The sequence below is a fragment of the Dermacentor albipictus genome, chromosome 2 (assembly GCF_038994185.2).
Source record: "Dermacentor albipictus isolate Rhodes 1998 colony chromosome 2, USDA_Dalb.pri_finalv2, whole genome shotgun sequence".
In the NCBI taxonomy this organism is placed as follows: Eukaryota; Metazoa; Arthropoda; class Arachnida; order Ixodida; family Ixodidae; genus Dermacentor; species Dermacentor albipictus.
In genome coordinates, this window is record NC_091822.1 from 82,881,658 (window position 1) to 82,893,701 (window position 12,044).

Genomic DNA, 12,044 nt, shown 5'->3' on the forward strand with positions numbered 1-12,044 from the left:
ATGGTGGCGTTCCGACTTGTTGAGGGTTCGTTCTGTAAGTCGAAAAATACTTTCAAAAAAGCAGAAAAGTGCGACACGAAAAGTTTGTGCTATTACTTCAGCACTCCTTTCCCTAGTGTAAAGTGTTTCAGCACTTTCCGCACATATAAAGCGTCCACGCTTCTGACCTAGTTGTTACAATTGTGGGTTACGCAATTCACCACGTGACAAAACAAAATCGGCGCGCAATAAGAAATAGTAAAGTTACAGAAGTTTGCAGACAGTGCAGACAGCCTCGCCTCTTTAGTAAACTAAGAGGGCGAAGCTTTCACGGACAGCCAGAAAAGAATTACGAAAGTTGTGACGAATTTCGGAGCGAATAAAAAAAGTAAGCTATTTGTCGTAAAACATTCATATCGTGCCAATACATTTATAAACACGTCTTTGCGTGCACCTCGCCTGCTGTCATTTTTACATCCCCATGAAAAATAAACAGGTTAGCATACTTTTCCAGTGTGTCGAAATTTCCTGCAAAAAGAACTAGCTCTTTCTTTTTGGTCTTTCTCAGGCTTCGAGATTTGCGAAAATTTGACATCACTATACATCACAGATATTATCACTTTTCAAATTAATTCCTAAATATCTAGATGGAAACTTGTAACTTTTGGACATTTTGGGTGGTGCTAAAATATTCCTGTAGAGCAGCTATGGCTATCACTGCTGTGACACTGATGTTAAATACAAAAACAAACAAAAGCCGAGTAGGTCTCCGCTCCTGATTAGCGAGACTAGCGTAGGTGAAGAACAACATGAAAACTGTAAAAAATAATGTAGATCCCACGCTCTATGGCAATCGATGTAAGCGAAGCTTTCTGAGCTGTTTGCTTTGGTTGACGATAATTAGTGGTGATGTTGACGGCAAATGTTTCATTTTTTTCAACGTTTTGTCTAACACAAGAGTGGTGAGTTGATATCAAGCGTTTACCTTGCATGCACCACTGCTGTTTGTCGGCGTAGTACACAAAACGCAAAGGGAGAGGTGTTTGCTTGAGGCGTTGTTGTGCGCCATATTTCGTGACCTCTGAGAGGGTTGAGCATTGTCATTGCCTCACATAGCATATCACATCGTGCCAGAAGCGTTATACTTTAATTGGATTATGGGGCTGTACGTGCCAAAGGCAGGCCGTAAGGGCACCACCGGATTTAATTTTAACCCCATGGTGTTCTTTAACGTGTCCATAAATCAAAGTGCGCAAGCCTTTTTTTATTTCGCTTCCGTAGAAATGCGGCTGCCTCGGTCAAATCCGTGACCTCGAGCAATGGCATAGTCGCATAGATATCGCGGCGTGAACAGAAGTGTTGATTTGACATGCGATTGCTTGCGATGTGTCGCCTAGACCCTGCGGTGTCCTTTAACCAACGCGGCTCCGCTTCTGCACGCCCTGCGTAAATTGTCCGCTAGACATATTTCATGGTTTTATTTTTCAGAAATCGCAGGAAGGCGCGTTACTGTACCTTGAACTTAACTTTATCTAGCGTTTCCTTGCCGTCTCACGTCGCCATTTCCCTATCCACCCCCCCCCCCCCTCTTTGTATTTGTATGGGAACTGCGAGTGAAGAGTCCAAAGGCTGTTATTCACTCGTTTTGCGACTTCGTTGGTTCTACCCATTCTTTGCCTCCTCTCCCCCTCCTGTCTTCCGTTGTATGTAGCTTTTCTCTGGACTTACACGTTGGTAGAAATGTAACTGCTTGCGGGGGCTCACAGATAAATACAGCTGTCAAGAGGCTGAATGGCGACGACCCGGGAGCTCCAGAGGGCATTGTGCACATTCGAAATGGTGCGGTCCAAGAGAGTTCTTCGCGTCTTTTTTCTTCTCTGCCATGCTCGTTGAATTTATATACGCATTCTGAACCACCCCCCGTCGCCGTGTGCCAAAAAGCAGCAGCCACAGCAGCAGAAGCAGCAGCAGTGGGAATGTTGAAGGAAAAGGTTAAGGAAGCATCGCTGTACTATAGTTCCCGCTGTGCCTCACTGCTACCATATAGGGGGAACGAAAGCAGTAAAAGCGCCACTGTTGAGTATGTCTCTTGCTCCAGCCGTACTGAGGGCATTGTGTGCCTTTTGCCCTATGAGCATAAATTGTAAAAAGCAAGAAAGCTAGGTTCTGGTATCATAGTTTTACAGGACGCGATAACTACTAGTGTTTACGGATGCCAGACTAGAAGGATTCCTCTCACACAATTTGATAACTTTTCTTATCCTCTACCGTTCAAGGCGGGCCGATTCCCGTGATAACAAGTTCAGCGCTACTCGGGCCGCTGATGAAGTGCGAAAATGGCATTACAATACAATCGCAATTATTCTGGTAGAGGAGGCATATTACGCATATATTTGAACATATATCCCTTGAGATTTCGCAGCGACTTCATTAAAATTGGTTCGCATAAATTTGGAGGCAATTGTCCACCTGCACATTGCGCATTCAACATAAGCACAGAAAGAGGACGATATGTGGAGTTTTACACCTCAAGGGCCTATCATGGCTGAAGCGCATCAATAAGTACAGAAGAATGTCCCGGAGCTACACAATTAACGAATGTACTTACTCGACCTTGTACGCTGCCGTACAGAGAAGAAAGGAGCGGGTAAAAGGCATGAAACGAACATATATTTGTCCAGTGAAGCACAATAAGAACAACAGTTTTACTGACTGTCGTATGGGTGTCGTTTATAAAATTCCCCTTAGCTGTGGCCAGTTCTACGTAGAGCAAACTGAACGGTGTATCAATCAGAGGCTAATGGAACACAAAAGGTCGTTAACTGGTGGATCGCCTTCGAATCTTTCGCTACATTGCCGAGATTGTGACTGCACGCCAGAGTTGGATGAATGCGCGATATTGTACAAGCATAAGAGTTAAGATACGCGTCTTATGATAGAGGCATGGCATATCTAAAATAGTCGAAGTGCGTGCGTGAGTCAGCCTTCGATTACTTTACACAAGGAAGAGATTAAGTGCCTTAACGGTTATCTCTCACGTAGACCGGCACGTGTACCTGACTGACACGTGATGTTACCATTCCTGAGCATGCGCAGATGAGTTTTGTGTCTTCTTTCTTTTTTCGCCTCAGTGCTCCCTTCAGTTGATAGTCGGCGTTCGTGTTGTTCACTTCTCTACTCTTGTGTCCTGTCTGCACGCGTCACTTATTTTTTTGCATAATGAATCCTTACCAACTAGCTCAGCTTTCTGTCGTTCTACGCAATCGTTATCGTTCATATTATAAACTTTTATTTGATAATCTTGGTGTCGCTTAATCCATACACCGAGACGCTGCGCCTGACACCATTACTAAGCAAATTTTACGTCGACTCATATTTTTTTTGTTTTTGCACTCGATCATCAATCACCTAGTTTTTCCTACTATAGATTTGTGACTTTGTATTTATGTAGCTCTTTACCTCGTTCTTGCAGTCGAGCCAGCAGTTCGGCGTCCTCGACGGTGATAGATGCAGTCGGTATCCTGGTGACGTTTTCGTCGTACTTCATGTAACCCGTGTGCGGGCTGTTGATCGACATGGGCGTCAAGGAGCGGACGAGTGCGGCCACGGCGCCGGCCTTCGCCGCTGCCGAAGCTCCCTGCACGCGGTACTTGAGCGTCTTTCCGTAGGTGACGTACTCCTGGTTGAACACCACTATTTTGCCCTTTGCCTGCAGCGGGAACGGAACATGTGAGAAGCATGCGGAATATTTCAATTGTGCGTGAGTTAGGTATCGGACATTCGTGATCACCATCAAAGTCTGCGATTACCTAACCGGAATTCATTTAAACTTAAGCGAGCTGATTTAAAACCGTCGTTGGAGATGTATCGTAATTAAATAAGAAATTGTTTCACAATTTGTGAATGTCCAAAATAGGAGTGCCGCCCGTGAGCGGCTGCAAGGTAACAAACGTGATTATTAAATGACGTTATTTCAACAGCTGTAGAAAGGTAGTATGGAGAGGCCGGACAAGAGTGAAAAAGAAGCGATGAAAAACAGAGAGAGTAATCAGATGAACTGCCTGGTTGGCTACTCCACATTAGGGGAGAAAGGAGAGGGTACCAAAGACAAGGAGAAAAGAAGAGGTGAAGACCTGGGTCGGCACAAGCCTGAGGAAAGCAAATGACAGCCACCATCGAGCTTTTTGTTCCGTCATGGTTGTTTTAAAAAGAACACTAGCGGTATTAAAGCAACGCGAATTGACGTTGATTGTGACTAGGGTTGAAGAATTCTATTTTGCGTAAGAAGTGATTGTCAAGGTCGTCGAGCGTAGTGCCATCCGCTTTTGTTCTGCGTTAAGACGAAGACAATCACAAAGAAGGACCGCAATCATCTCGTTGCAGCCACAAGCTTCCCATTTGACAATTTGATGCATTGCGATGAGGAAGGCTAACGTATTAGTCAGTACTACTCCGAGCAGTCAACGACAAACCATTGTTACGTCACGTTATGGTCAGCCTTGCGGAAGGTGCAGCTTTAGATAAATAATGTAGGGTATCCGCACGCACCATAATGTCGAGAAATCCATGAGAAGCTAGAAAACAGGCAACGCTGCTGAAATAAAAGCTCCTACATAACTTACACAAAGGTCAAGCTAAATAATGTTGGCATGGTCGCACATGTGTGGTATTGCTAACTTCTTATGAACTTTCTTTTCACTTTTTTAGTAGCGCCTTGCTTTGGTAGCACGTCTCCTTTATTTGGTATCTTGTCTTTGCACCATGTATTGTTCAATATTTAAGCAGAAAAGGTTTCTAAATGATGTCCCTTGTGATTCCCGCTAGTAGTGACGAAAACCTGGAAAACAAATGAGAGGAATGCAATTGTAAAACACATTTCGCTGACTGGCCTAACACTCCACTTTTTACTCAAATATTAATCTACTATAATACCTAGGCGGATCTCCATTGCTGTATTACGTAAGTAACCGTGAATTTTGTTTTCGCCTTGCAGCGCGAGATTTTCTTGAAGCTCGAAATAATCCTTCGGATATTACGCATGTATAACCTTGACTGTGAAGGATTTAATGAGACGTTTCATGTATTCTCTTGACTTCTACTTCTCCATACCTTGCATTTATCGATTTGAAGTTAAGAACAGAAGCTTCAAAGAGTTCGTTCGTGAGTGTGCCTATCGGCTGCGGATTAACTGATGACATAAGTGTGTTGTTCCTAAAGGTACCTTGAACCATTTTTTGGACCACCTCCTGTAGCACTGGAAAGAGTTTATTATAGATTGATGAAATGTTAACTGCACCCTGGCGTGTCAACGAATCTAAAGGCACAGCCACCGACGTCAAAGCCACAAGCACCATGCCCCACTGCCGCTGCCAAAAATCACCACTGCGAGTACTTGTGGTCGGAGCAGGAGGCGGTTTCTCTGGTCAAATAAAATAATGTATACTTTCAGCGTTCTCGCTGGTGCTACGAGATGGCCGCATCCCACAGTACCAGAAGAAACGATGAAAACGACATGCCTAACTTGTGTCGCAGGGCCCCTCTAAGAACGCATGCGCTTTCTTCTCTCCGTAAGCACATGCGACGTTTCGGATGTGCCCCTGAATACATACCACGGATTCACAGTGTTAAATTTCAGGGCATAACGAGATAGGAAGAGCCTCTTAGCACCTCATTTCAGTGCAGCGCAGGGCTTTCTACAGAAATCGATGTTTCTTTGCTGCTGTTAAAGAAACTATTATGCGCGAGTATTATGAGCTCAGAGGCACAACGACAGCTGTAGCTTTGCTCTACGAAGATCGGTCCAGCGGACGTTACGACCACGTATTTTTTCAATTATATGTATTTACTGTTTGCTCTTATTTTGTCCAGATAACTCACTAAACTTAGCTAAGTGAAAGTTTTATCTTGGTAGTATAAGTGTTTTTTGGTAAAGGGACCGGGCTGGATGTATAAGAATTGTATGTTGGGAAACATTGTTGGAGGGGTCTAGGTAATTTATGTGGTGTTTTATCAGATAAGAATGGAGAGCAGTGACCATAGAACCAAGCTTTAACACTTCTGCACATTGCACTTGCAGAGCACATTTTGTATTATAAGAGGCATAGTGTTAAAGTAGGGGAATTTGAAAACGGTAGTACTAATTAAAGAGACTACAGGGAGCTTGGTCGGAACAATCTGCTCATGAGGAAGCCGTGAAACTTTAGTGATGATGTGTAGTGCTGCAATCGTTCGAAGGCGCTTCAGAATATCAGTGATATTTACTATTATTACTGGTCCAGAAAAGACGGGTTTATAATTTGGCGTTAGTGTTCACATAATCCGCTAGCTGTAATAAAGGATATAAGATAACATGGTGGATATTAGTGAACAGAAAACAAGTCATTTTGTGACATATATACGAGACATATGTCAGCATCGCGGCCTTAGAAAATAACTTCACCAAGTGGCACTATAGTAACGGCAACTCCCCTGTCGTCTTGGAGCGAAAAAGCTTGTGCCTATGTCGCTTTGGACATCATAAAGCACTGTTACCTATGGAATGTGTGTAACGACAATTCATTGCTTCCTTCTCTATCGTTGTATAAACTTTTTTAAAACAGGGTTGAAGTGCCTCAGACAGGCTGGCCAACGTTTCGATAGGTGGACCTATCTTCGTCAAAGGCGGCCTCGTCATCCTCGGCGTGTTAGTTTTAAAGGGTTAGTGCAGTGACGTCACGTGCGGGTGTTGTTGCTGGCGGCTGGTTTTAAAGAGAGAGATTACAAGAGGGAACAGGCGCTGTCGTCCGACGTCTGTGAGCCTCATTCTCAAGACGAAGGGACAAGAGCGTGAGAGTGGGCACGCGGGGAGGAAAGAAAAGAAATAGAAGCAGAAAAAAGGGGGAAAAAAAAAGCAGGGGGGTGCCAGGGCCGTACCAAGACACAACAAAGGGGGGGGGGAGTGAAAGAAAAAGCAAGAGAAAAATGAAATCTTTAAGAAATATGGGGGCTTGGGAGCGTGTTGGGGATGCGAACGGTTAGGAGGTAATCCGAGGGAGTCGTTGGCGGCATGTTTTTGAGGCAAAAACATGCCGCCAACGACTCCCTCGGATTACCTCCTAACCGTTCGCATCCCCAACACGCTCCCAAGCCCCCATATTTCTTAAAGATTTCATTTTTCTCTTGCTTTTTCTTTCACTCCCCCCCCCCTTTGTTGTGTCTTGGTACGGCCCTGGCACCCCCCTGCTTTTTTTTTCCCCTTTTTTCTGCTTCTATTTCTTTTCTTTCCTCCCCGCGTGCCCACTCTCACGCTCTTGTCCCTTCGTCTTGAGAATGAGGCTCACAGACGTCGGACGACAGCGCCTGTTCCCTCTTGTAATCTCTCTCTTTAAAACCAGCCGCCAGCAACAACACCCGCACGTGACGTCACTGCACTAACCCTTTAAAACTAACACGCCGAGGATGACGAGGCCGCCTTTGACGAAGATAGGTCCACCTATCGAAACGTTGGCCAGCCTGTCTGAGGCACTTCAACCCTGTTTTAAAAAAGTTTATACCACAGTGTGCCATTCCATCTGCCAGCCCCTTTCTTGTTTTTGGACTTCTCTATCGTTGGTTTGTTTACTTCCTTATTAACGCCATTAGCGTTTTTACAACAGTTTCTCCAGCAATTCTCGAATTAGAACCAAATTCCTTCACTTCTGTAACATTATGTCAGTTACACAAACGTCATTGTAATTAGAACATTTTCGCTATAAATTTCAATCCTGAAATTTAGCATAAACAATTTCAGTAAGGGTAAGGGGGCATTTACATAGATTACGTGAATGTGGTAGGAGAGAGGAAGCAATAGGAGGCACGGTACGGGGCTCAAGTAGACGAGTGTTCGGATTACTACTGTGGAAGGTTGGCGTGTGGTAAGGTTAAATATGAGGGGAAGGGCAAAAAGAGAATCAGTGAGCACTGCACGCACGTAAGATCCACCACATGAACTACAAATAGCCACTCAGGATTACTAGCGACACGAACTGCCGCCATGGCACTGCATTCACAATTCGGCGATTGATCGAAGCGCTTATTACCTTGCTCGAATTCTCCTGGAGTTCGTCGAAGCACCCAACGACCAGCACCGGCGCCGTGATGCCACCTGGCGGCGTGGACACGCTGTTTCCCAAGCCCAGGATGTTCATTCGCTTCAACCTGGGCTTCACCATCCACGCCTCTTCGTGACCCCTCTGCCAGTTTACCACGCTGGCGTTCTCAGTATGCACGAAGTCTAGTCCCTGGCCTCGCAGCATGTCGAACATGTAGTCGATCGAGTCTTCCAAGCTCTTACTACCAGATGGCCGCGCGCCGAACGTGTCCACGAACTTGGCCAGTTCCTCGTACGTCACATTTTGTTCGTCGCCGTACACAACGGTGTCTATGATCTTGTCTACGATTGGCTTGTATTTACGGATCTCGCGCACCAAACGCGGAGGAAGCATAGTGTCGCTGTCGCACGTATATTGCTCTTGGCATCGCGATATTTCTGCAGCATGAATCACAAGGAGGGTGCAGGTGAAAGCGTAAAACCAGGCCATGGCTCCCCGCTTGCGACAACTACTCACCTGCAAAGGAACAAGGTATTGCATAAGTGTGCGATCATCATTAAGTCTTTGAAATATTGAAAGGCGATAAGAAATAAAGGTAACGCAGAATCTGCAAATAAAGATTGCATTCCCACAGGGATTGCCACGATGTACTTACAAGGTTGCATAAAATATCTTGCATGTAAAGAAAATATAAGGAGTAAGCTATGAATATAGAAATCCTCACAGTGTTCTACTATTAGAAAGAAATTATTCAGATTTAAGTCCTAAGTGATACTTGGTGTTACGCGAAAGATTTTGCAGGTATCTGGTATTCGAAGGACGAGCCCACCATTTGTCAAGCATTTCTTTTTTAATAAAGATACCCGGAACAAGGCCAGAAGAGAACCTACTTTAGGCACAATGCCTGGAATGAAACAAAGAGTGTTTCGCAATAAATAGTAATATATATACTTTCAACGAACACGATCAGTTAATATTAAGAACGTTCCTTCTAAAACGGGGTAGCGTCGAGCCTCCGGTCACCGCTATTTATTGGATGTGTCGTTAGGCTAGCGAGTCTGAAATTGTGGGTTCGGTTCCCAGGAGAGGTGGGCGTGTTCTGATAAGAATGGTACGTAAAAAAAGCTTATCCATTGAACGTGAGTGTGGGTTATTGAGTACTACATTGGTCCAAGTTATTACTATTGCCTCTACTGCGTCGTCTGTTGATGCCAAACCTACCATTGCGATGTCCCTCACAGCCCAGGTGTTGCTTAGGCACTTTGATCCACCAAACCATCAGTAACCGCTGTGTGGCGTCTTGCATTATATTAGGGTAAACATCGCTATACATCGCCATGATTTCTTTATTGTGCGTTCTTTTTCATGCTAAAATTAATCGCAAATTTTTCAATTCTTACCTACTTGTGTCCATCGCATCCCCTGCCTCTGCACTGTTGCGGAATGCCTTTATGAGGCTGTACCAATAGCCGCATTCACTAAAGGATGCGTGCCGCGACATTCCGGCAAAAGAAGTTGAGAGATTCCGGAACGTGATACTCTTTTCCGCTACCTCGTGAGCAACACACATTTATGAAAGAGTGACAGACCAGTGACGCAAAACGTTATTCTGCAACTTGGGAGAGTTACGGCTCCCAGGTGCGTTTTTATACGCCTATATGTATCGGTGCCGCAGACAATGGATAAAGTTCTGTCTTCTCTTCATCGCCTATCTTGGCTAGCAGTAACTGAGTCGAACACATTATGGGGCCGCGTATAATATTATCATTGTTTAAGCATTTATATTTACGCGGTTTACTTGGGAGAAGTAGTGATAATTGGAACGACTCCGTATATTTTTCCCTAGAAAGCAAAGTTATGATTACGAAAAAGATCGAAAAGTACGAAAAGGATCTAAATATGGACTTCAACCAACGACTTCAGTGCAGGACTTGGGAGCAATGAATCATTCCATGACAGGAAAAGCAGATGCAAAACAACGTGAGAGGTGTTTGCTTGAAGGTGCGCATTCCTTGCAGAAGTTTGCTGCGAATCGTAAGCGCCAAGATATCCCCCATGCAAAGTATTGTCACCTATATTAAAGCCAAAGATTTGTTTCTCTTGCAAGCCGAAAAGGAAGGGGGTTTGTCATCCTGTCCGAAAATACCTGTCAAGCAAAAGCGCGTCTGGCCGTAAACCAAAATTTTGCGCCCCAAGAAACTCGGGTGCCGCGCGTGAGAAAAGACTTTTTGCGTTGTTGTAAAGATATCACTTTAAATACTTTAGCAAAAAAAAGCAAGAAAGGCTCCCCCACAGTTTTCTTCAGTGCAAAAGCGCACAAAACAGATGTATCGTTCAGGGCTATTGTCAGTGAACGTGACGCATGAAAACTTCAGGTCAGGAAGTCCCTGTTAAGGTGCCTTAAGAATCTGGAAGTGAAAGACCCACTGCTTGTTCCTAACTCGGATGCAATCACATCCTTTTTTCGTGACAACAATGTTTGCTTGTCGTTCACTATTATACAGAAGACCTGGTTTATTCCATACCGCACCGTGAATTGTTTGCTGCTCTAAAGACATGTGTTAATGACAGAGGTGAACCCGAGTTTCAGAACGGTGTTGGTCTGAGTTCTTGTCATTTTTAGCCTTACTGGACACCCCATCTGAGTAGCGCTTTTATCCTTTTTGACAACCACCTGTTCTTGCAAAAAAAAGGCCCTTTGTATTGGTTCATGCGCAGTACCTTTATTATGTCACGTATTTCTTTTGTAATGTATAAGAATCTCGACGACTGCCTTAAAGGGCACACCTGTGTTAAGAGTTTTTAGGTACGTCGAATACTTTCTTTTACGATGGACCAACAGTATTTTTTAACTTGCCGTGACGAAATTAACAAGTTATTGGATCTTTTTAAACTCCATGGTCAAGGCCTATCTTTTACGCATGTTCCTCCAACTTATGATCAGTTGCAGTTTCTTTTTTTTAGATTCAGGCATCAGGTTTTTATATGAGCATGCTTTTTGACGCTATTGTCTGTCAGCGCAAAAACGACTCCTGCCCATGGGAATCTGTCTACTGGAAAATTGTTAAAAGACGTATAGCGACACTCTGCCTAGGGTCCGCGCTTAGAAGGACGTGTGTTCACCAGCTCCATCGAGCGTCAGGTCCAGCGGCTTTTAAATGCCTGATTTCTTCGTTCGGTCATCACCTCGGTGGCACAAACCTTGCTGCAGAAGCTCAAACGTAGAAATAATTCCAAGTGGAGTCAGCGAGGTGAGCAGGATCCCTGAAGAAAGATCCAGGTGGTACCTTATAACCACAAGGTGAGCCAGAACCTCAAGAAGGTGGCGAAGAGGCATGGGGGTACCTGCTGTATTTTCCAGCCCGAACAAACTGGTTCGCCTATGCCCCCTAATCACAAGGTGTGCAGTGCAAACGTGCGAAGTCAGGCACGCAAAGCGCTAGGTGGAATATTGTTCCACTGCTGTGGTTTACCAGATGCCGCAAGTTGGGGGAAGACCTACGTTGGGCAGACTGGCCGTTGTGTGAACGACCGAATGAGGGAACACGCATACAATTGAAAAAAAAAAGGCTATGAATTCCCATTCTCTACGCATTTCAGGTCGTGCTGTTGTAAGCCACGTTTTTCTGAGGTAAGAATTCCAGGTAGGAGTAGAGATAGAACCGCGCGGCAACTGCTAGAGACATGTAACATTCACATCAGCGGTCAAGCATGTGCTATGAAACATCTGTTTCGTTACATGATTCGGAAATGAAATTGTTGGACTTGACGCAAGCAAGATGACCTGTCGCTTGTTCTTTGCTGCCCTTGATGTCGAGAGTGTGCGCGGTATATATGTAGCAAGCTTCGTGCCTAATAAACAATTGGAAATCTAGTGTCGTATTTCTTTCCCTTCTTTCTGTCCTTTAGAATCTCCTTTTCTAGTTTTTTTTGCGCCACAACAACATGTAGTTCAGCAGACACCAACTCCCCCAAGAAGAAGTTATCTTGCAGACC

General features: G+C 44.6%; 1 protein-coding gene across 4 annotated transcripts in view; it reads right to left on the bottom strand.

Moving 5' to 3' along the window:
• LOC135895845 (carboxypeptidase Q-like) overlaps window positions 1–12,044 on the bottom strand; it is a 44,974-nt gene that overhangs the window by 1,470 nt on the left and 31,460 nt on the right. For 3 of the 4 annotated variants that reach the window (XM_070532954.1, XM_070532953.1, XM_070532952.1), the window contains 2 exons: window positions 8,037–8,564; window positions 3,439–3,688 (listed from right to left, as the gene is read on the bottom strand). In XM_070532954.1, the coding sequence (XP_070389055.1) occupies window positions 3,439–3,688; window positions 8,037–8,537 (751 nt within the window). In that variant the 5' untranslated portion in view covers window positions 8,538–8,564. Of the gene's footprint in view, window positions 1–3,438; window positions 3,689–8,036; window positions 8,565–8,703; window positions 8,715–12,044 lie in introns of those variants that run through there. The other variant, XM_065424040.2, reaches the window with a different exon arrangement.